Source organism: Stegostoma tigrinum, chromosome 6 (assembly GCF_030684315.1).
Source record: "Stegostoma tigrinum isolate sSteTig4 chromosome 6, sSteTig4.hap1, whole genome shotgun sequence".
In the NCBI taxonomy this organism is placed as follows: Eukaryota; Metazoa; Chordata; class Chondrichthyes; order Orectolobiformes; family Stegostomatidae; genus Stegostoma; species Stegostoma tigrinum.
Window position 1 is genome coordinate 98,200,535 of NC_081359.1, and position 22,417 is coordinate 98,222,951.

The window sequence follows — 22,417 nt, forward strand, 5'->3', positions numbered from 1 at the left end:
ATGGCTCTGAAACTCAATCCCTCTCCCAATAAAAGCTACCACACCATAAGCCTTCTGAACAACCCTGGGTGGCACCTTGCAGAGATCTGCGCACATGGACAATGAGATCTCTGCTCATCCACACTGCTAAGAATCTTACCATTAGCCCAGTACTTTGCCTTCCGGTTACTCCTACCAAAGTGCATCACCTCACACTTGTCTGCATTAAACTCCAATTGCCACCTCTCATCCCATCTCTGCAGCTTATCTATGTCCCTCTGTGTAACCTGCAACATCCTTCCGCACTATCCACAGCTCCACCGACCTTAGTGCTATCTGCAAATTTACTAACCCCTCCTTCTACGCCCTCATCCAAGTCATTTATGAAAATGACAAACAGCAGTGGGCCCCAAAACAGATCCCTGCAGTACAGCACTCGTAACTGAACTCCAGGATGACCACTTCCCATGAACTACCACAGTCTGTCGTCTTACAGCTAGCTGATTTCTGATCTAAACTGCTAAATCACCCTCAGTCCCATGCTTCCATATTTTTTGCAATAGCTTACCGTGTGGAACCTTATCAAACGCTTTTCTGAAGTTCATATACACCACCTCAACCGCTTTACCCTCATCTACTTGTTTGGTCACCTTCTCAAAGAACTCAATCAGGTTTGTGAGGCATGACTTTCCCTTCACAAAACCATGCTGACTATCCCGAATCAAATTATTCCTTTCTAGATGATAGGATTTATAATCTCTTATAATCCTTTTCAACACTTGACCCACAACCAAAGTAAAGGAGGAAGGTGATGGAAGGAAATACTAGGTGGTGTGCCAGTATTTGGCTGATTTTTTTTTTCTAAATTTTAAGTCAGTAGGTCTAATTCAAACCCAATGTAATTATAATGATTCCTAGTTTAAAGCAAAATGGTATGAATACAGAAATTATACAGGTGAGGAATTACTGAATGACCTGAAGTTGTAAAATATCCTAGTTAATGCTTGTCTTCTCCTCTTCTGTCTTCTAATTTTGCTTGCTGCTGTTTTCTGTTCCCAGATTTCTCTTCAATTTGAGCTTCCTTTCTGGTTCTTGTCGCCCTGCCAATCTAGTTTAAACCCATCCCAACAGCATGTTCAAGTCTCTCTGTGAGACCTAGTCCTGCTATGGTGCAACTTGTCTGGCTTGTACAGTTCCACATACCCAGAATAAGTCTGAAATGCTTTAAACCTGATGCTCTCTTTACCACAACAGTGCTCCCACCATGTGTTCAATTGCTCACTCCCTCTGTACTTATTAGCATGTGGAACAGTGATTTAATCCTGAGATTCCAGATCTCAGGTCCTGCTATTTAATCTGTTCCCTGGGTGCCCAAAATTTGCTTTCAGCACCTCCTATCCCTTTCGTTTGTCATTGATACCAATGTCGAACGTGATCTCTCATTATTCACACTCCTTCAAAAGAAAGCCCTGCAGCTGCTCAGTGACATGCTAGATCCTGGTGCCGGGGAGGCAACATGCAATCCAGGGCTAGCATCTATCGCTACAAAGACTCTCTTGCTTGTTCCCCTGTTGCTATTCTTCTTCATTGTTCTTCCTGTCCTTGTGTGCAGCTGAGCCTTGGCTTTGTCTCCAAGAAGCCATTGCCTATACTAGCATCATCAATTGAAAGCCAGTTAGTGACTGAGGTCTTTTCAGGATACCCATGCACTCAGCCCTGTTCTCTTAGGCTGACATGCAGTTTTCTGACGGTGTGCCCCTAACCACTGGTGTGGCAGTGTCTCTAAACATTATTCAAGTAGTCCTCTGCTTTGTGGATGTGAGTTCTGAAACTTGGAACTCCAGTTTCTGCACTGATGACACTCTTTGCAGGGATGTTTGTCAAGGTGCATGGTTTATCCACAATACCTTGTGCCATGGGGTGCACATACCGCTTAGCACTGCCAAATCTTAACTTTTCAAACTGTTTATTCGAAGTTGTGTTGGGTGAAAAAGTATCACATTTTCCTCCTGTACTGCCGATTCACGCATTCTGCATGATCCATACGAAGGAAGCTAAATCAATATGCTGTCTACAGTACTTTGTAAGGCTTTAACCCAAGGCCAAAGTAGGTTTCCTTGTATCGTGGACTTAGTCAACAGTAGCAAATGTTGTTATCTTGAAGTCTTTCAGCCCCCTTTTGTGCTTTTCATATAGAGCTGTTTCCATGGAAGCTGGGGTGTCAGCCTCCTTGAGAGGGAGAGAGAGTTTCCTTTCAGTAATCTCCCAAGAGCGTTCAGAACTGCAGTTGTTCTTGTGTTTTTAACAGCTTTCTTTTTTTCTTTGAGTCCCTCTAACCATGGCTATCATAATTTCCAGTACTTTGCACTTGTTAATATCCTCCAGAGACCGTCACATTCAGCATCTGGATTTGTACGTGCTGTCTGTCTGTTGTGTTCTTCTGATGCATTTGTAATTATTTTAGTTTGACAGTGTTCCAGTATAAAGGTTCAAATAGATTTCTATACTCTTCAGACTATCTTGGGGAATGTGCTTCTGAAGAGGGAAGATACAAATTAAAATTCTTATTTGGAATGCAATCCTCTGCTTTTCCACTTCTACATAAATCCCATCGTTCCATCTCTGTTGCCATAAATATCCCTTCTGTAACAAATTTTGGCTAATACTGCTTTCCTCTAGCAAAAGGAAAACTGATTCAAAAATTTGTTTTCATGAAAGTGTATTTGAAAACTCCCTAAATGTAAGTTTGATATCAAGTAACCATATGTGCAATTTGTTCGTGCCAGGTTTTGTATTGGAATGGTTACATCTCAGAGTGAACTGAAATAGTGTAAATATTCTGGTGGGACAAATCCATTGGAGGTTAAATTCCTGGCCTATGTTTAATTAGGAGCTTGCACCTGAATTTTAACTGAGTGCTATATTAAATTTTTTTTAATTCATGGTATCGAAAGGGAAAACTGCTCCTAGTTCTTGGTTAGAGGAATTCGGTTACACTTGAGCTTTTTGTCTTTGCTTTCTGTGAAGTTTAAACATTCATTCTTTTGGCTATTTTTAGGGTCATTGTGGACAAGGTTAAAGAGACTTTGTTCACTAAACCACGGAAATATATCCGCTGCTCCATCACTGAACCCTCAGACCCTGGATACTTCAACATCCTGGAACTGGCAGACACTGTGTGCCGTTATGACTTGGATGACGTGGACATTTATTGGTTACATGCTGCGAATGAAGAACTGAAAGAAATGGGTGAGCCCGGGTTTGTTCAGTAATGTGTGTATTTGTTTACCCCCGTGTCTGTGTTTCTGCCCACGCCACACAGGTGTGCAGATTAGGTGGACTGGCCATGCTAACTTGTCCATTGTGTCCTGGTATGTGCAGGCTAGGTGGGTTAACCATGGTAAATGTGGGGCTAGGGTGTAGTGCTGTGTCTAGTTGGGATGTACTTTGCAGAGTTGGTGCAGATCTGATAGGCCAAATGGTCTGTTCTGCAATGTAGGGAATCTATGGAAGATTTCTGGCAAATCCACTCTGAACTGAAGTGTTTGACAACTCAGGATATTTATTTGTTCCAAATTACAGGCTATTGTGGATTTTTTTTATATAAAAGAGAAAATGTCTTGCATCTTAGTTTCTAAACTTTGTATTTATCATTGAGTGTCATTTATCATAAAAGCCTACTGTCCATGGTAAAGATTAGAGTACAAATTATTTAAATAGTGTTGTTAACGGTATCTGGATGTGAGTTTGCTCGCTGAACTGGAAGGTTAGTTTTCAGACATTTCGTCACCATTCTAGGTAACATCATAAGTGAGCCTCCGGTGAAGCGCCGGTGTTATGTCCTGCTTACTATTTATCTATTTAGGTTTCCTTCGGTTGGTGATGTCATTTCCTGTTCTTTTTCTCAGAGGATGGTAGATTGACTTGGAGCCAATCTACCATCCTCCGAGAAAAAGAACAGGAAATGACATCACCAATGCAGGAAATGACACCAACCCAAGGAAACATAAATAGAAAGCGGGACATAATACCAGCACTTCACCGGAGGCTCAATGATGATGTTGCCTAGAATGGTGATGAAACGTCTGAAAACTAACCTTCCACCTCAGCGAGCAAACTCACGTCCGGAAACACAACCTGAGCTACAAATCTTCTCTCAACTCGCTTGTTAATGGTATTTTTTTGAGACATGTAATGACTTTCTACTAATTTTAATTTGTGGTATTTTGGATTGGAAAATTAGATGGTAACATTAGGTGGAGGAACTTGTTGGAAGAATGGGTATTTTGTTTTTCCTGGATTAAATTATGAACTTTGTGTTGGCTCACAGAGCCAAATTAAAAGTTAGAGTTGTAATTTTCTGCTGCAAATATTGCTAGTACTGTCATGCTCATTTTGCTTTTGTGGAATTATTTTACTGATCAATGGGTTACTGCAAACTACAATATCGAATTACTAACTTTTTTAAATCGAACAGGCTTGCTCACTATTTGCATACACTGTGCTAAAACTAAGCATGCCTATTTCCACCACCATAACATTAGCAGATTTCTTTTTTGTCTCTGACTTGGCTCATCCCTTCATTACTTCCAGACTTGATTATTTCAACTCCTGCTTAGTTTCCCCACACAATCCATTCTTTTAATGTCATCCTGCGCTCTGCTGTCCAAGTCTTAACTTGCAGCCAGTCCTTTCTTTCTTCCTCATGACTCGTGTTTACTGACTGACTTTGACTTTGACTTTGACTTTGACTTTGACTTTGACTTTGGCTCTCTATCAAGCAATGCTTTTGATTTTTAAAAAATTTCTTCCTTATTTCAAAATCCATTGAAGAATTTGTCCTCTCTCTGCCTCCAGCCCCATAAGCCTCCAAGACGGGTATACTCCTTTTAATTCTGTCTTCTGTTAAACCATAATTGCCTAGAGTCTAAGCTTTGAAATCTTTGTCGCACGCGCTTGCTCACTCTCATTGTTCACCTATTGTAAAATGCTATAACTTGACACTGAAAGCTCAGTTAAAGAGTTGTTTTATAATACTGCTGTCGAGCACTTTGAGACATTAAAGGTATTATATAAAATTTCCTTAAACTTTTTTAAACAGAAAATCAAATATAATAATGGAACACCTCCTGGGGTACTGTAAATTTATAGTACTATAAAACACAAATTAACATTTGAACAGAACCTTATTTAACAGCACAAACTTGCTAAAATAAAATGTCCGGACTAATGATGCATCCTAGTCCCTGCAATGCCCACTGGTCTCTGAAAGGCCGTTAATGTGCTGGCGCGCACTGCACGCTCCCTCTTTTGGGACACCAGAGTGCAGATGTAACTGCAAGAGGGGCAGACAGTGTGGAATGAGCAACTCTCTGCATCCCGGTCCTGAAGCTGTTAATGATCACGCCTATGAGCAGATCTGTGAGAAGACCCTCAAACATGTCTGCTCCCTCTCTGCACTGGGTGTTGTAGGTCAGGAGCCTGCAGCTGAAATCAACCAGAATTAAAGGGACAGCCCCTTTAAAACACTAAAAAGGGGCAGCAAATGGAAGCTTTCTGTATGAAAAACAGTTTCTTCCAGGTCCCGCAAATGTGCCCTGTTAATTTATTCATTCTGTGATTGCATGGGATTGTTGCATGCAGCACTTCCATTCCAGATCTTCAATGGAAAAGGGGTGGGACCCTTTGTATGGGACCCTCCAATGGGGGTCTCTGCTACCAAGGACAGAACATCACATCAAGTCATATCTGAACAGCAGGTAAAAGTATTGTGTGTGCAAGAGTAGCCTGTACAGGAAATTTGTCTGTGCTACTCAAACGAGTCGAGAGAGGATTTCCCTGATGTGGCTCACGTTGTCGGGTGCCATGTCCTGGGGAGGATCTGCTTTGCAGGGCCAATGTCCAATTTGGGACGGACACAGGACAGTTCATGTAAAATCCTACCTCATGCCTGAGCCACCTCGATTTCACGTGAGGTGTAAGGGGCAGAGTACCTCATCATCCATTGGACTCTGCATGCTTTGTTTTGTGAATCGGATTTTGACTGCCCTCTTGGCCAGCTTTGCTGGCACCATCTAATGCATCCACTGCTCTGGTCAGTCCAGCATCCCAAGCCCTCCCCTTTGTAAACCAGCAGAAACCATGCGAATCAGCTCCTGACCAGCAGCTCCCCTACGACAGCTGTAACTCCTGTAGACAGTGCTCGTAGTGAGCCAACTGTATTCCAGCCTGTGATTTAGGCCCAGGTAAAAGGCAGGAAATTCCCAGATGATCGGAGGGCAGGACCCACTGCATGTGTTATTGAGGCAGCATGCCTGACAGAAGAAAAGTGTCTACAGGGTGCACCATGTTGGAGGAGGCTTAATATAAAGGTATTGCTGTATGGTCTGAAGGTGGAAAGTTGCTATCCAGGTGCAGAGGCACACCAATGCCTGACCTGCCACCACTCAAGCAGGAGACTCCAATCCTTAGCAGCAACCTTTTTTTGTTCCAGCTGGCTGAGTTTTTGTGATACCACTAGCAGCTGGAGCAGGGACCATATTCGCACAAACGGTTGCACTGCAACATCATTGACCACTAACTGAGCAGTACTGTTCCAAGACATTTTGTTAATATGTCAAGCATGAGTGTGTAAATTAATTTGATTATTTACAAACTTCATTTTCACAAACTAACAACTATTAAATGAAGATGAAATGGTCTCTGTGTGTGCACTAGCACTGATGTCACTGCACATGGATGCGTTGACATTAACCACACATTTACAGACTAATTCTGAAGCCAGTCATGATTAGCTGATACCACCAGCCCCTTCTACGATGTGCTCTGGCTATTTTGGCATTTAGAATAATGACAGTTTTTAATTTATGCTATATGGGATTGTAGGGCTTCAAAAAATTTTAAAACTTTAATTGGAGTAATATCTTAGTGGCTTCCTGTTGCTTGATGAATGGTACACAAAGATTTAAATGACATTAAAATCAATGTTTTCTTTTAAATTGCCTTCATTTAGGATGTGGTTTGATCCATGAATGTACTATGGAGAAAACTATAGAAGCACTGGAGCGTCACTGCTATGAAAACATGAACCATGCCATAGAAACTGAGGAAGGGCTAGGAATTGAGTATGATGAAGATGTTATCTGTGATGTATGTCGCTCCCCTGATAGTGAAGAAGGCAATGAGATGGTCTTCTGTGATAGGTGTAATATCTGTGTCCATCAAGTGAGTTAAAATGTTAATTACATAGAAAAATATATAAATAACTCAATATTTATAATATTTTGCATTTTGGTTATCTTTATTGCTGAATTACCAAGTTGTTACCATCTGCATTGTTTAGGACTTTGCAATGTATATGTTACAGTGAAACACATCTAAGATTTCTCACTTGCATAGGTTCTATTTGGTCAATGGATTCCTGATTTGTTGTGAACACTGTTAGCTAAGTGGCATTAGTTAAGTGGTTCATGGGAGTTAGAGATTGTTTTCATGTGGAATACGGGGAAGCTGGTTCACTTTCAATAGCTAAATTACATATAATTGTTTTCAAGTTAAGGCTTTTTATTTGGAATCCAAGAAGTGGATTTATAAACCCTTTTTTTTTCTATAATTTTAATTATTGGGTTGTAAGCATTGTTGAAAAGGTCAACTTATAAATTATTCATTAGTTACCTGAGGCAGTTTTAAGTGGTATAGAATTACCAACGTTCGACTGAGCTTAAACGCTAGTGAAAGGTCTGACCGTGTAAGTTGCTGTGTTACAGCATCCCAAAGGCGTTTACTGAAATTTTAATGCTTATCTTTTTTTTTCCTAAGTGGTAAAGTGATTTCTTTTTTCAACTGAGGTAATAGTTCTGTCCTTTTGCTGGATGATGAAACAATAGAAAATAGGATATGTAAGAAGCAGAATTTGGAGGTGCATAGAATTGTGGAATTATGTAGGGCTGGTGGAAAAAGGAAGTCATAGGAGCATTTGAACATGTGAATAAAAACTATTAAAATTGTGGCTAATTGGTGCCATTGCAGGTTAGAATTATTTAGTGATCTTTTATTTGGGGTTCACCTGTTTGGCATGTTTGCTCATCGTGGTCCCATGAGAAGAAACCATACACAGGTGTGTTTTCACTCATTCATGGGAAATTTGGTAGCAAGTCTAATTGTATTTGCTCTTCAAAGTGCTGGTTTCAATTTGTTTATGGCATTTGAGTGTTGCTGGCTAAGCCAGCATATGTTGCACATACCTCGTTGCCCAGAGAAGACAGTAGTGGGATGCCACCTTGAACTATTGCAGTGCTTGGGTGTAGGGGTACCCACAGAGCAATTAAGAAGCAGCTGCCAAGATTTTGATCCAGTAACAATGAAGAAATTGGGATAAATCTCCCATTCATGCTGTACATCTTAAAGGGGAATGTAGTGGTGTTTCCATTGGTGCATTTTTTGAAGTATGGAGTTACACAGCTCAAACATATCCTTGTGTACAATTTGTCCACACTGACCAGATATCCTAAACTGATCTAGTCCATTTGGCTAATTTCCCTCTTAAACCCCTCCTATTTATATACCAACCCAGATGCTTTTTACGTGTTGGAGTTGTACCAGCCTCCTCCACTTTCTCTGGCAGCTTGATCCATACATGCACAGCCCTCTGTTTGGAAAAGTTACCTCTTGGGTCCCTTCCTTTTTCCCTCTCATCTTAAAGCCTTTGGTTTTGGACATCCCTACCCTAGGAAGAAGACAGTGAAGCTTCATGCTATCCATGCCCCTCATGATTCTATAAATCTCTATATAGTCAGCCTTCAGCCTCTAATGCTCCAGAGGGGGAGAAAACAACTCAGCCTATTCAGCCTCTCTCCACACATCAAATCCCCTAATCTCAGCAACATCTTTGTAAATCTTTTCTGCACCCTTTCAAGATTAACAACTAACCTACAGCAGGGAGACGAAAAGTGAACACACTTGTCTAAAAGTGGCTGAATTACTAGTTTGATATCTCACCCACATGTGGTTCCACACGCAGATGACTATGCTGGCCTTTTAAGGGACCCTAATCTCTCCCTAGCTACTCTTTTTGTCATTTTTAATATATTCGTAGAATCTCTCTGGATTCTTCTTAACCCTATTTGGTCAAGATATCTCGTGTCCTGTTTTTTTGCCCACATGATTTCCCTCCAGTATACTTCTACTGCCCTTTACTCACCTGGGCACTTGTTCAATGCCAGTTGCCTAAATTTGACATTTGTCTCCTTTTTCTTGACCAGGCCCCTAATTTCATGTCATCCTTTATTTCCTATACCTACCAGCCTTGCTCTTCACACCAACAGAAATATACTATCTCTAAACCCATTATCTCATTCTTAAAAACCTCCCACTTCCCAACTATTCCTTCACCTGAAAAAGCCTTTCCCAATCAACTTTTGAAAGTTTTTGCCTAATATCATCAAAATTGGCCTCAGTCTGATTTGAACTTTAACTTTTAGATCAGCCTATAACTCTTCTGAAAACAATTTTGTATATTACATTATATATTAAATCTATTATTGATGTGGTTCTAGCTTGAGTCCCAAATATAAACATTACTGCTTACTTGTTCATTGAATTTTATTTGAAGAAAATATATTGATCAATTTTCTTTCGCATTCAGGCATGTTACGGGATTTTGAAAGTACCTGAAGGTAGCTGGTTGTGTCGCACTTGTGTGCTTGGAATTTATCCTCAGTGTCTTCTATGTCCAAAGCAAGGTGGAGCAATGAAAGCTACACGTGCTGGGACCAACTGGGCACATGTAAGCTGTGCCTTGTGGATACCTGAGGTAAACAGTGCATTTATGGATTTGTTTTTTTTCCCCCATCAATCCATGTCCTTGATTCCTCCGTTTTATCTATTGCTTGCGCATCTGAATTTAGGTTAGGCTAAAATGTATTATTTAAAAATTCTTTTTCAATTAAATAGACTTTGTGTGAAAATAAAGCCCTATTTTATGTTTTTTAAAAATTCAGCATGTTAGTTAGTTTGGGATCCGATTCAACTAATTTTGTCCTGAGATGAGAAATAACTTTCTTCATTTTTAATGTAAGAACTATGTCTCCACCTTCAATTAGGAAGTTGCACTGGCATGAGTAGCCTGTTTGACGCTTGAGTTTTAACATGTTCGTGATTCAAATTCTATTCTGGGACACGTGCTCAAAATTCAAGGCTGCACCAATATTTTCAGATGAGATGTTTCACCAAGGCACCAGCTGTCTGTGTTTGTAAAAGATCGCATGCACTTTGAGAAAGAATCTGGGGAGTTACAAGATCATAAGTTGGTCACTCCTAAGGCTCAGGACAAGGATAGATGGGGTACAGTTAGGGGGAGGAAAGGGGACAGACAGACAGTGCAGAGATCCCCTGTGGGCATTCCCCTCAGCAATAAGTATACCGTTTTGGATACTGCTGTGGGGGGATGACCTACCAGAGGAAAGCCATAGTAGTCAGTTCTCTGGCACTGAGCCTGACACTGTGACAAAGAAGGGAAGGGGGCAGAATAGAAAAGTACTCGTGGTAGGGGACTCGATAGTTAGGGGAATCGACAGGAGATTTTGTGGTCAGGATCGGGATCCCCGGAAGGTATGTTGCCTCCCTGGTGCCAGGGTCCGGGACGTCTCCGATCGGGTGTATAAGGTTCTAAAAGGGGAGGGCGAACAGCCAGAAATCGTGTTACATATTGGCACTAATGATATAGCCAGAAAAAAGATTGAGGATATAAAAAGTGATTTCAGGGAGTTACGATGGAAGCTGCAAAGCAGGACGAACAGAGTAGTGTTCTCTAGTTTACTACCAGTGCCACGAGATAGCGAGGCGAGGAACAGGGAGCGGGCGCAGCTTAACACGTGGCTGCGCAGCTGGTGTAGGAGGGAGGGCTTCAAATATGTAGACAATTGGGATGCCTTCTGGGGAAGGTGGGACCTGTACAAGAAGGACGGGTTGCATCTGAACTGGAAGGGCACCAATGTCCTGGGTGGAAGGTTTGCTCGAGTAGTTGGAGAGGGTTTAAACTAGTATGGCAGGGGGGTGGGAACCTGAGCTGTATACCGGAGGCGAGAGTTGATGCAGGTGAGGCAATAGCAAGAGGTAGACCAGCCAGTGGGAAAGATTTTCCTGGGAAGGAACCAAGGGATCAGTTAAAGTGTGTTTGCTTTAACGCAAGGAGTATCAGGAATAAAAGTGATGAACTTAGAGCAAGGATCAGTACCTGGTGCTATGATGTTGTGGCCATAACAGAGACATGGGTTTCTCAGGGGCAGGAATGGTTGCTGGATGTTCCAGGGTTTAGAGCATTTAAAAAGAATAGGGAGGGGGGGAAAAGAGGAGGGGGTGTAGCACTACTAATCAGAGAGGGTATCACAGCAACAGAAGGTTCTGTTGTCGAGGAAGATCTGCCTACCGAGTCAGTGTGGGTGGAAAGTAGGAACAGCAAGGGAGTAGTCACCTCGTTAGGGGTTTACTACAGGCCCCCCCAATAGCAGCTGGGAGATTGACGAAAGCATAGGTCGGCAGATTTTGGAAAAGTGCGGATGTAGTAGGGTTGTTGTAATGGGTGACTTTAACTTTCCCAATATTGATTGGAACCTCCTTCGAGCAGAAGATTTGAATGGAGCTGTTTTTGTAAGGTGTGTCCAGGAGGGTTTCCTAACTCAGTACGTTGACAGGCCGAGGAGGGGAGAGGCCATTCTAGACTTGGTGCTCGGAAACAAGCCGGGGCAGGTATCAGATCTTCTGGTGGGAGAGCATTTTGGTGATAGTGACCATAACTGCCTCACATTCTACGTAGCTATGGAGAAGGAGAGGATTAGGCAAAGATGGAGGATATTTAATTGGGGAAGAGGAAACTATGATGCGATTAGACATGAATTAGGAAGCATGGACTGGGAGCAATTGTTCCATGGTAAAGGCACTATAGCCATGTGGAGACTGTTTGTTTAAGGAACAGTTGTTGCGAGTGATGAATAAATATGTCCCTCTGAGACAAGAAAGAAAGGGTAGATAAAGGAACCTTGGATGACGAGAGCGGTGGAGCTTCTCGTCAAAAGGAAGAAGGTAGCTTACATAAGGTGGAGGAAGATAGGGTCAAGCTCAGCTCTAGAGGATTACAGGCAGGTAAGGAAGGAGCTCAAAAATGGTCCGAGGAGAGCCAGGAGGGGGCACGAGAACGGCTTGGCAGAACAGATTAGGGAGAACACAAAGGCATTTTACACTTATGTGAGGAATAAGAGAATGGTCAAAGAAAGAGTAGGGCCGATCAGGTATAGCATAGGGAACTTGTGTGTGGAGTCTGAGGAGGTAAGGGAAGCCCAAAATGAGTTTTTTGCTTCTGTCTTTATGAAAGAAATGAACTTTTTAGTGAATGAAACCTTTGAAGTGCAGGTGCGCATACTGGAATGGATAGAGATAGAGGAAGCTGATGTGCTGAAAATTTTGTCGAACATTAAGATTGACAAGTCGCCAGGCCCGGACCATATTTGTCCTCGGCTGCTTTGGGAAATGGGAAATGAGAAATGAGAAATGCAATTGCTTTGCCACTTGCGAAGATCTTTGCATCCTCGCTCTCCACTGGAGTCGTACCTGAGGACTGGAGAGAGGCAAATGTAATTCCTCTCCAAGAAAGGAAATAGGGAAATCCCCGGCAATTACAGACCAGTAAGTCTCACGTCTGTCGTCTGCAAGGTGTTAGAAAGGATTCTGAGGGATAGGATTTATGACCATCTGGAAGAGCATGACTAGATTAAATGCAGTTAGCACAGCTTTGTGAGCGGCAGGTCATGCCTCACAAACCTTATCGAGTTCTTTGAGGATGTGATTAGAAAAGTTGATGAGGGTCAAGCTGTGGATGTGGTGTATGTGGACTTCAGCAAGGCATTTGATAACGCTCCCCATGGTAGGCTCATTCAGAAGGTCAGGAGGAATGGGATACAGGGGAACGTTGCTGTCTGGATACAGAATTGGCTGGTCAACAGAAGACAGCAAGTGGTAGTAGAAGGAAAATATTCTGCCTGGAAGTCAGTGGTGAGTGGTGTTCCACAGGGCTCTGTCCTTGGGCCTCTACTGTTTGTAAGTTGGGCTTGGATGAGGGGATTGAAGGATGGGTCAGCAAGTTTGCAGACGACACGAAGGTCGGGGGTGTCGTTGACAGTATAGAGGGCTGTTGTAGACTGCAGTGGGACATTGACAGGATGCAGAGATGGGCTGAGAGGTGGCAGATGGAGTTCAACCTGGATAAATGCGAGGTGATGCATTTTGGAAGGTCGAATTTGAAACCTGAGTACAGGATTAAGTATAGGATTCTCGGCAGTGTGGAGGAACAGAGGGATCTTGGTGTGCAGATACATAGATCCCTTAAAATGGCCACCCAAGTGGACAGCGTTGTTAATGAAAGCCAAAACACCATATGCTTTCTTAACAGGGAGATTGAGTTTAAGAATTGTGAGATCTTGTTGCAGCTGTATAAAACTTTGGTTAGACCGCCCTTGGAATACTGCGTCCAGTATTCCAAGAGGAGGAGGTTTACCAGGATACTGCCTGGACTGGAGGGCTTATCTTATGAAGAGAGGTTGACTGAGCTCAGACTATTTTCATTGGCGAAAAGGAGGAGGAGAGGGGACCTAATTGAGGTATACAAGATAATGAGAGGCATAGATAGAGTTGATAGCCAGAGACTATTTCCCAGGGCAGAAAAGGCTAACACGAGGGGTCATAGTTTTAAGCTGGTTGGAGGAAAGTATAGAGGGGATGTCAGAGGTGGGTTCTTTACACAGTTGAGAGCATGGAATGCGTTGCCAGCAGTAGTTGTGGAAGCAAGGTCATTGGGGACATATAAGAGACTGCTGGACATGCATGTGGTCGCAGAGAAATTTGAGGGTGCATACATGAGGATCAATGGTCGGCACAACATCGCGGGCTGAAGGGCCTGTTCTGTGCTGTACTGTTGTATGTTCTAAGATGCAGGCTGCGTGGCCCATTGACTCTGCTGGGTCATTTAATGAGATCGTGGCAGATTTGATAATCTTGGAATTCCATTTTCTTGCATTTTTCATTTGTCCTTTGACTTCCGAACATAATTTTAATGTGGCTATCTCTGTTTTGAATACAGTCTGTTCTCGTATAATGTGTGTTTCTTCAATGTGAATCAGCTTTAAAGTAATTTAGAGAAGGTCATAGATCATAGATCATAGAATCCCTACAGTGTGGAAACAAACAGGCCCTTCAGCGCAACAAATCCATACTGCCCCTCAGAACATCCCACTCATAACCCACCTAATCTACACATCACTGTGCAGTGGGCAATTTAGCATGGCCAATCCACCTAGCCTGCACATCTTTGGACTGTGGGAAGAAACCTGAGCACCCGGAGGAAACTCCCCAGACTATTATTTGTAGAGTGTGACCTTTCCGTAACCTGTATTGGCTGTAATGTGTTTCTGGCCCCATTTTCTTAGAACGTGAAATCGCATGAGAATGGAACTATCATGTTATATCAGAACCAACTGTACTCTTAATAACCCAGCCCCACTAACTCTCTGCAGTAATGAATGAGCAAAACTTGAGATGGGCAGTAAATACTGGCCTAGCCAGCAATACCCTCATCCCATGAATTTTTTTAACAATCTCACAGATTTAGCACCCTGTCTGGGAGAAGTAATGCCTCCAACACCACTATCTTAAATGGGCAACTCCTCACTCTGAAATTTATGCCCTCTGACCCTACACTTCACGACAAGGGGAAACAATCTTTCAGCACCCCCCCCCCCACCCCCTGCATACCTTGCATGTTTTAATGAGATTACCTCTCATTCTTCTAAACCTCAAACGAGTATAGACCCAAAGTACTTAACTTTTCATTTTTAAAAAACCCTTCATGTCCAGGACCGTCCTAGTGAACCTTCTCTGGATTGCCTCCAATGTCACTTTATCTTCCCTCAAATCAAAACTGTTCATGGTATTTAAGGCATGGTGCAGTGCATTGTATAGTTTATTAAGACCTTCCTATTTTTATGTTGAATTCCCTTTCCATATAAAGGCCTTTCATAATAGTTGTAGGCGTGTTGGGTTGTAGCCCAGAAGAATTTTGACTAAGCTGAAAACACGCAGTGGTGTGCTGACCAGGAGGGAATTCAAATAACTAGTCTGGAAGAATAAAGGACATGTTGTTCGTGATGTCTCACCCAAAATATATGTCCTAATCACATCTTAAAAAACATTTATTATGTAGCTGCTTGCAGAAGTTTGCTATGTGCAAATTGGCTCTGTGACACTTCTGATGTTACAACAATGATTACTGTTATGGACCTTCCATGACAATATATTAAGATGACGGGGTCCAGACCCTAACTTTTTTTTCTTACTTTAAAATTAAGTGTAAGGTGTTCCAGGTGCAACTTAATTGGTCAAACTATTTGACGTCAAGCAAAACGCTTTTTTTTATTTTAACGGTAGTACAGAATGACTGACAAAATAAAACAAAAGAATTAGCTTAACTGTACTCTGTTGAAATGCTTAACAAAATAATCTAGTTATTAACTGCTAATTAACTGTTCCAATTTAATAATATCCTATGAACACCCCCTTGGCAAAGACAAATCCTGTAAAGTAGATTGTCTCATGAAATTCAAGCAGCAGGAAGAGATTCTCAGGCTTTAGTTGTAACAGAGGAATAATTGCTTCTGCATCCAGGTTCGAGAGCCAGCAACTGCTGCTAAAGGCTTAAACTAATAATCCTGGTTGTGTGGGAGCTTGGCCCTACTAAGACTGCTTCTATTGTTCCAACTTTTAAAAAAGAACCCAAGGCCCCTCAATCTGTTTACTTCATTGGCTTTGAGCAGACTGCTCGGCATCTGTCTTAACGTTCCTTCGTTTGTTTTGACAAAATGCCCCACTTAAATCCATAGTAATGTTACTGCATTTCAGAAAGCATTTTGTTGCCTGCAAAGTGCTTTGACTGTCTGGTAGTAAAAAGCTCTGTCTAACTGCAGGTCAAACAATTTTTTTTCTACTGAGTTCGCTGTCTTGGGCTAGAGTCACTCATTATTTCTTTGGAAATTCTGTAATTTTGGGACTTGATGCCTCTAAATGCTGTCTGTTTTGATCTGATGAGATACTTCATGAATTTTATTTTACTGATGATCTAATTTGCTAATATTGTGGAGAGGAATAGATTGAACAGGCTGCCATTGTGAGGCTTAGAATTGAGATGTGTAATAGTGAGACTTGGTTGTATTTTGATGGATGAGATTAATTGAGTTTAATTTCTACAGTAATAATTCAGCTGTGGAAATGAAAACATTATAGGCCAACAAGTTTTTGTTTTTTTTACAACTTTGATAAAATACTTGGTAGCATGTTTCCACTCAATAAAACTTAATGTTAGAATTTCCTTTTCACAGCAGAATTATTATAATAGAAGTTTAGTTTCTTGAAAGTTTTTCTAGTAATTGACCCCAAATTCTATTTTGTAGATTCCAGTTCAAAAGTAGCAGTTAGAAAAATCTAATAGTTAGAACCCTGCTGATGGTTGATACAATTGGTTGGTCTGAATGCATACCTCTTCCTGGAAAAAGATCAAATTGTTGTGCTTTGAAAAAAGCCAACATCCTAGAACTACCCATAAATCAAGTCTAATCAGAGTTAAACTTTTGACTCTGGTCTTTTTTGCTCGTTGGGAAATGTTTGACTATATATTTATATGTAATCGCAGGTCAGCATTGCCTGCCCTGAAAGAATGGAGCCAATTACAAAAGTGTCTCACATTCCACCAAGCCGATGGTCATTAGTCTGCAGCCTCTGCAAATTGAAGACTGGTGCCTGCATTCAGGTATGTCTCTCCTGCAAGACTCTGGTTAAGGGCTTGATAAATGGTTGAGTTGTATTCCTTCTCTACAGGAAGTCGTTAATGGTCCTCTCTACACTTTTCATATGTATGTATTCAACTGCTGTGCCACTGACTCTGGCAACGAATGATGTGTTGTCTAAGCTGAATTTTCAGAAATGAACCAGGTACTTGTCAGGGACCTGATCATTGTTATTGCCGAAGTGTGATCAAATATGCTTTCAGTTGAAAAGTGATTTCAGGTAAGGAACCTATTTACAAAAGGCTACTGGCATTGAAAGTGCTTACAAGCAGGAGCCTGGATTCTTTATAGTTAGCTGCTATTTGCAACTGGAATTTAATTCCCTCTTTCCAAATCATTCATTAATTGGCTTTCATTGCAACCCTGTATTATACTTTTTTTTACAAGTTGGTGTCACAAATTGGAAGTTATTTTTCATTCATCTTTGAGCTTTGGACTTGGCTGGCAAGGCGAGCATTTGATGCCTATCCCTAATTGCTCTTGAACTCAGCAACTTGCTAGACCATATTGTTGTGGGTCTAGAGTGAGTCTAAGCCAGACCAGGTAACAACAGCAGTCTTCCTTTCCCAAAAGGCATAAATGAACCAAATGGTTTTTAACAACTATCGTTTACTAATACGATGAAGTTGGGTTTCAGTTATAGATTTTATTAATCAAATGTCAGTTAGACCACAGCAGTGAGTAGAATTTAACTCCCATCCCAGATCATTAGTCTGGGCCTCCAGATTACAAGGCCAGTGACGCTACCACTGGACCATTATCTTTCTGTACTATGTACTCAGTTGACAAACCTTTTTTGTTTTGCATCCAAGATCTCTCACAGTTAAATTAATGAATCCATTTACCATTTCTATTGTTGACAGTTGTCATAGTCATTGAGCTTTGTATTCCAGATTCATTCCTGAGTTTAGATTCCACCGACTGTTATGGTGGGATTTGAACCTATGCTTCCCACGATGTTGACCTGTGTCTTTAGGATTTCTAGATTTGTGATGTTATCACTTTGTCTCCCTATAAAAGCTGTGTCCTGCAACAAAATTAGGTATGAACTTCTCGGGACCTTTTTGGTGTAGAGAGGAGAATGTAACACATTTTATTTTCACCATGGCAGTTCTGTTTCATTCGTAAAGCATGGCTGTTGCAGTAATAATGATTCTGCAAGGTAGATTTGTTTGGTCTAACTCTTCCCCACTGGGATTTGAAGATGAGGGAGATCAAGTCTGTACTGACACATGGTAACCTTTTTAAATATGAGCATTTTGAACCTTTCTTTGTTAGCAGATTCCTTTCAAATTTAGGACCGTTCCTGGATCCCCTCTTCATAATTCAAGATTTTTCCAATTGTGCAATTGGTGTGTTTGTATTCTTAAATTAAAGAGCCTTGTCATGATAAAAGTGCTTAGAATTAAAACACCCAAACTCACTTTTATATACTAGTGTCTGTCTGTGTATGTTTATTGGTGAACGTTATGACAACTGGCTGAATAATGGCCTCCTGTGCTGTAACCATTCATTCTAACTAGCTGTTGAATGGTGTTATTTTCATTAATTTGTTTGTGTTTCTTATTAATCCTCCAGTGCTCAGTCAAGAGCTGCATCACAGCCTTTCATGTAACTTGTGCTTTTGAGCATAGTCTGGAGATGAAGACTATTTTGGATGATGGTGATGAGGTAAAATTCAAGTCGTACTGCCTCAAGCACAGCAAAGGTAGACAGAACCAAGATGGTGACTCTGAACAAAATGCAAAACTCAATGAGCAAAAACAGAAACAGACTGAAACAGAGAAGAAAGGTTTGCGTGCACAGAAACTTCAGGAGCTGGAGGAAGAATTTTACACTTTGGTAAAGGTTGCTGATGTGGCTAGTGAACTGCATCTCTCTGAGCAGGTGGTAGAATATATTTTTGAGTACTGGAAGCTAAAGCGAAAAAGCAATTTCTGTAAACCGCTGTTGCCACCAAAGGAAGGAGAAGAAAATTGTTTGAATCAGCACAAGGAGGACCGGATTCATTCCAGAATGAAGATGTTCATGCATCTGCGCCAAGACTTGGAAAGGGTTTGTTTTGTTTAGTTTTTATTTGTTTCCTAACTCAGTTATAATAAAGCAGTAACGTGCGGGTTACAGGTAACTTGGAAGGAATGCTTAAAAATTGAAATGCTGCTCATTCTTTTTAGGTGAGGAACCTTTGCTACATGGTGAGCAGAAGAGAGAAATTGAAGTTGTCACAGAGCAAAGTGCAAGAGCAACTTTTTAATTTGCATATCCAACTGATGAATCAGCAAATTGTTGCTGGTAAGTTTTATACATCGATTTTAGTTCCCTTTTCTCCTGACCCTGCAATATTAAGCGGCATTCTTGTCTATTGGATGCTTTTTATTCATTGGATGAAGGCACCACGAGCTAGGACAACATTTATTGCCCATCCCTAATTGTCCACAGGACAGTTAAGAGTCAGCCACATTAATGTGGATCTGAAATCACATGTAAACCAGACTAGGTAAGAATATTAGAGATAATGAAATGTGAGGCTGGATGAACACAGCAGGCCCAGCAGCATCTCAGGAGCACAAAAGCTGACGTTTCGAGCCTGGACCCTTCATCAGAGAGGGGGATGGGGTGAGGGTTCTGGAATAAATAGGGAGAGAGGGGGAGGCGGACCGAAGATGGAGAGAAAAGAAGATGGGTGGAGAGGAGAGTATAGGTGGGGAGGGGTTAGGTCAGTCCAGGGAAGACGGACAGGTCAAGGAGGTGGGATGAGGTTAGTAGGTCGGAGATGGAGGTGCGGCTTGGGGTGGGAGGAAGGGATGGGTGAGAGGAAGAACAGGTTAGGGAGGCAGAGACAGGTTGGACTGGTTTTGCTATGCGGTGGGTGGAGGGGAAGAGCTGGGCTGGTTGTGTGGTGTAGTGGGGGGAGGGGACGAACTGGGCTGGTTTTGGGATGCGGTGCGTGAAGGGGAGATTTTGAAGCTGGTGAAGTCCACATTGATACCATTGGGCCTCAGGGTTCCCAAGCAGAATATGAGTTGCTGTTCCTGCAAACTTTGGGTGGCATCATTGTGGCACTGCAGGAGGCCCATGATGGACATGTCATTTAAAGAATGGGAGGGCGAGTGAAAATGGTTTGCGACTGGGAGGTGCAGTTGTTTATTGCGAACCGAGCGGAGGTGTTCTGCAACGTGGTCCCCAAGCCTCCGCTTGGTTTCCCCAATGTAGAAGAAGCCACACCGGGTACATTGGATGCAGTGTACCACATTGGCAGATGTGCAGGTGAACCTCTGCTTAATGTGCAAAGTCATCTTGGGGCCTGGGATAGGGGTGAGGGAGGAGGTGTGGGTGCAAATGTAGCATTTCCTGCAGTTGCAGGGGAAGGTGCCAGGTGTGGTGGGGTTGGAGGGCAGTGTGGAGCGAACAAGGGAGTCACGGAGAGCGTGGTCTTTCCGGAAAGCAGACAAGGGTGGGGATGGAAAAACGTCTTGGGTGTGGGGTCGGATTGTAGGTGGCGGAAGTGTCGGAGGATGATGCGTTGTATCCGGAGGTTGGTGGGGTGGTGTGTGAGAACGAGGGGATCCTCTTTGGGCGGTTGTGGCGGGGGCGGGGTGTGAGGGATGTGTTGCGGGAAATGCGGGAGACGCGGTCAAGGGCGTTCTCGACCACTGTAGGGGGGGAAAGTTGCGGTCCTCGAAGAACTTGGACATCTGGGATGTGAGGGAGTGGAATGCCTCATCGTGGGAGCAGATGAGGTGGAGGAATTGGGAATAGGGGATGGAATTTTTGCAGGAGGGTGGGTGGGAGGAGGTGTATTCTCGGTAAGGATATTAGTTTCCCTCTCTTGAGGGTATTAGTGAACCAAATAAGGTTTTTTTTTCTGTCAATCAATTACCAGTTCCACGGTCGTCATTCGACTGTTTTAATTCCAGATTTTTAATTGAATCCACATTTCACCATCTGCTGTAGTGGATTCATACCTGAGTCCCCAGATCATTACCAAGGTCTCTGGATTAACAGTCCAGCAATCATATCAGTGAGCCATTGCCTCCACTTAACTTACACTTGTGGGCCGGGGAATCTTTTTAAAACCTTTTATTTTGTACATTGTAAGCACATGGAACAGTGTCAGAAAAGATAGCAGATACATTTCAAAGGGGGGATTGGATCAATAGCCCTTGAAGGATTGAAGCGTATTGAAATAGAAGTCACACTGCTTGATGAGGAAGAAAGTCCTTAAGTTAGGGACGACTTATATTCTCAAATCAGTATAGTGGAGTCTGACATCTTTTCATTGATCCTGGGTTAAAATCCTGATTCCTGTCTAGCAGCATCTAACAATAAGCAATGTTCAAGTGCTCACTGCCATCTTTTCTCTTAGTGAAAATCAGAAATGTTGCCATTGTCAGCAATGCCCAAATCCATTGTTTTTTTTTAAATTGTGGCGATGAAAGTTGTAGTTCATGACAGCAATATTAAGACCCTGGGTTGCTCATTATTGTGATAGACAAAGTACTGTTTTCTCTCTCTTCAGAATTTTGTATTCTGTAATCATAGATTCATACAGAACAGAGGCAGACCCTTTCGGTCCAACTTATCCATGCCAACCAGCGATCCCAGCCTGATCTGGGCCCATTTGCCGGCATGTGGCCATTTTTCCTGTAAACACTTCCTATTCGTGTACCCATCCAGAGCCTTTTTTAAATGTTGGACTTGTACTTGCCTCCACCACTTCCTCTGGCAGCTCATTCTGTGTACACCAGAATCTATATGAAACAGGTACCCCCTCGGGTCCTTTTTTAAACGTTTCTCATCTTGCCTATAACCTGTGCCCTATATGGTTTAGGACTTCCTCCCCTAGAAAAAAGACCCTGGCTATTCACCCTGTCCTTGCGCCTCGTGATTTTATAAACCTCTGTAAGGTCACCCCTCAGCCTCTGCTCCAGGGACAATAGCTCCAGCCTATTCAGCCCCTCACTATAACGTAAAGCCTCCAGTCCAAGCAATATCCTTGTAAATCTTTACTGCACCCTCTGTTTAACAACATTTTCTTTTGATTCACTGACAGTGCCCTCAAATTTCCTTTATCTACATTATAACTTGCATCTTCATTTATTTTCAACTTGCGTTTAAATTTCCTCCTCCTTCCTTCCTTCAAATTTCTTTTCAGTATTTGAATTCCTGAGTTTCCTCCATATTGGTTACCCTTGTGTATCTATTGTGCTTACCATCCCTTGTTCTTGCACATGTTAAGAATTTTCTTTTCATAATTTTGACGGCCTATACACAGTATGCTACTTTTCCCCAAATACTTAAGCCTTCTCTGTTCTGAAGTTGCTTAATCTTGCACACATCTACTGTCAGTAACAGATTGGGGAAAAATATTGATGTGATGTTTTGAATCCAATTCCAAATTTTTATCTACGTATGAACAAGTAGTAGTAGTAACCATTCTGCCCCTCAACCCTGCTCCACAGTAAGCTCCAATCATTGTTAGCACAACTGATCTGACCTGGTCTGACTTGAAATTCACATCTGCATTTCATCTGCCTTGAACCTTTCGACTCCTT

At 42.1% G+C, this 22,417-nt stretch overlaps 1 protein-coding gene across 5 annotated transcripts in view; it reads left to right on the forward strand.

Moving 5' to 3' along the window:
- Positions 1-22,417, forward strand: part of jade3 (jade family PHD finger 3) — a 58,896-nt gene that overhangs the window by 34,158 nt on the left and 2,321 nt on the right. For all 5 annotated transcript variants that reach the window (XM_059646788.1, XM_059646787.1, XM_048533373.2 and 2 more), the window contains 6 exons: positions 3,038-3,228; positions 6,992-7,203; positions 9,623-9,790; positions 16,709-16,825; positions 18,441-18,917; positions 19,037-19,154. In XM_059646788.1, the coding sequence (XP_059502771.1) occupies positions 3,038-3,228; positions 6,992-7,203; positions 9,623-9,790; positions 16,709-16,825; positions 18,441-18,917; positions 19,037-19,154 (1,283 nt within the window). The remainder of the gene's footprint in view (positions 1-3,037; positions 3,229-6,991; positions 7,204-9,622; positions 9,791-16,708; positions 16,826-18,440; positions 18,918-19,036; positions 19,155-22,417) is intronic.